This window comes from Aythya ferina (assembly GCF_964211825.1).
Source record: "Aythya ferina genome assembly, chromosome: 2".
Classification (NCBI taxonomy): Eukaryota; Metazoa; Chordata; class Aves; order Anseriformes; family Anatidae; genus Aythya; species Aythya ferina.
Window position 1 is genome coordinate 140,877,668 of NC_140297.1, and position 1,852 is coordinate 140,879,519.

Below are 1,852 nucleotides of genomic sequence, written 5' to 3' on the forward strand. Positions count from 1 at the left end.
CTGCCCGCTCCCTCTGAGGAAAGTTGCGTCCCCCCCGCCGCCCGCAGCCTCCGCAGCGCCGGGACGATTGAAACCTCCCGCCTCGACACCCCCCGTGCCCACCCTCTCCACCCCGGAGGCAGGAGGCGGTTTGCACGCCGGCTCGTCTCTGGGAGCGGGCAGCGCCCGTCAAGGCTGAGGGACGAACGCCCCCCTCTTTCCGCCCCCCCCCGGCCCCGAAAGCCCCTCCCTCGCCCCCTCCCTCGCCGCCTGTCAGTCGGAGCGGAGCGGAGCGGCAACGGCAGAGAGCGGGCGAGAGAGGGAGAGAGAGAGCGAGGAGCCAGCTCTCCCCTCCCTCCCTCTCTCCCTCCCTCCCTTCCTTCCTCCTCTCTCCCTCCCTCCCTCCTTCCCCCGCTCCCTCCCTCCGCGCTTTCTGCTGCTCTCTCCCCCCCTCGCTCTCCGCCCCGATCTCCCCGTCCCTCTTCCCTTCGTCCTCCGGCACAGGCACACACGCTCCTTCCCTCTCCCGGCTCTCCTGTCATTTGCCGTGGCATCTCGGGGCGGCCGCCGGCTCCTCCATGCGCCCCGTCGGCTGAGCCGGCCCCCGGCCCCCCCTGTCCCCCCCTCAGCTCCGCTCCCGTACCTGGAGCGAGGCAGGAGCGGCAGCCCGGCAGCATGTCCCGAAGGAAACAGAGCAAACCCCGGCAGATCAAACGTAAGTTTCCTGAGGGGGGCTCCCTCTAACAGACTTGTCTCTAGCTCGGGCTCGGCACGGGCGGCTGCGGGGAGCCGTAGGGGGGGTCCCGAGTGAGGAGCGAGCGCCCAAACTTTGCCGGGGAGGCTGAGGATGGAGAGGAGGAAAGGAGGGGACAGGAGCCCTCTCGCCGTCCTATTACACTCTCCTTTCAGAGCTGTTGCTGCCTCCCCTCTCGTCCCTTCAAACTATTCCTCCGAGTTTGGGAGCGGGCTCGCTCCCGGGTTGTATTTTTGTTTGCTTGCTTGTTTGTTTGTTTGTTCCCCCCCCCCCCCCCCCCCCCCAAGCTGAGGTAGCGCCGGGAGAGCAGCGTGAGGCACCGGGCGAGCACCTCGCCGCTCGGCACCTCGCTGCGCGGAGCCGCTGCCGGGGCTGCCGTAAGTACCGGGGGGTGCCAGAAAGTGCGGGGCCAGGGGAAAAAGGGGCGAGCAGGGTCCCAAGGGGGAGCCCTGGGCAGAGCAGCCCCCGGCGGCAGGGTTCCGCCATCCCCTGCCCGCGCCACCCCCCCCGCCCCCCCCAAATCGGGGGTCGCCTCGCAGCCGCGCACGCCGGGCGATTTTCGGGAGCTGGGCGCTTTGGGGCCGCTTTCGGCGTCCAGAAACAGGTGTGCTGGGGGCTCGCCATCGAAAGGTGCTGTGCCTGGCAGCGTCCGCAGTGCTCGCTCCTGCCTGTGACACGCGACAGTCCCAACTTCGTAAACTTTTCCGTGCTTGAGATTATTCAGCCGAGCAAGTCTAGTGGTCGGGACTGGAAGAAGCGTGAGGCGTTTGGGAAGAGGCACTGCGCGTTGTTTTGGTCTAAAATCAGTGGCGCTGATCTGATGCATCTTCATTGATGTTCTGTGTTACAGAACTCCATTCAAAGTAACCGTCATGGGACATGGAGCAGCTCTTTCAGTAGTGTTTCCCTTATTGATTTCTGACTTCAGAGTGCTTATTAATAGCCCCCTTCGGATGGAATATGTATTGAAGTGACAAAGTGATTTAGCAAAGAAGAAAATAAGCTTCTTGTTGAATAAGATAGGTCACTGTAAAGAGTTCAAATAGTATTGGCTGAGCATCTGTGCTTTGTAGAGATTGCCTTTTTACAATCTTTAACCTGATAAATACAAATAACCAG

The 1,852-nt window shown here is 63.1% G+C and overlaps 1 protein-coding gene across 2 annotated transcripts in view; it reads left to right on the top strand.

Moving 5' to 3' along the window:
• Positions 1-519: 519 nt before the first annotated feature.
• Positions 520-1,852, top strand: part of ZFPM2 (zinc finger protein, FOG family member 2) — a 321,808-nt gene continuing 320,475 nt past the window's right edge. For both annotated transcript variants that reach the window (XM_084511800.1, XM_084511801.1), the window contains exon 1: positions 520-694. In XM_084511800.1, the coding sequence (XP_084367926.1) occupies positions 655-694 (40 nt within the window). In that variant the 5' untranslated portion in view covers positions 520-654. The remainder of the gene's footprint in view (positions 695-1,852) is intronic.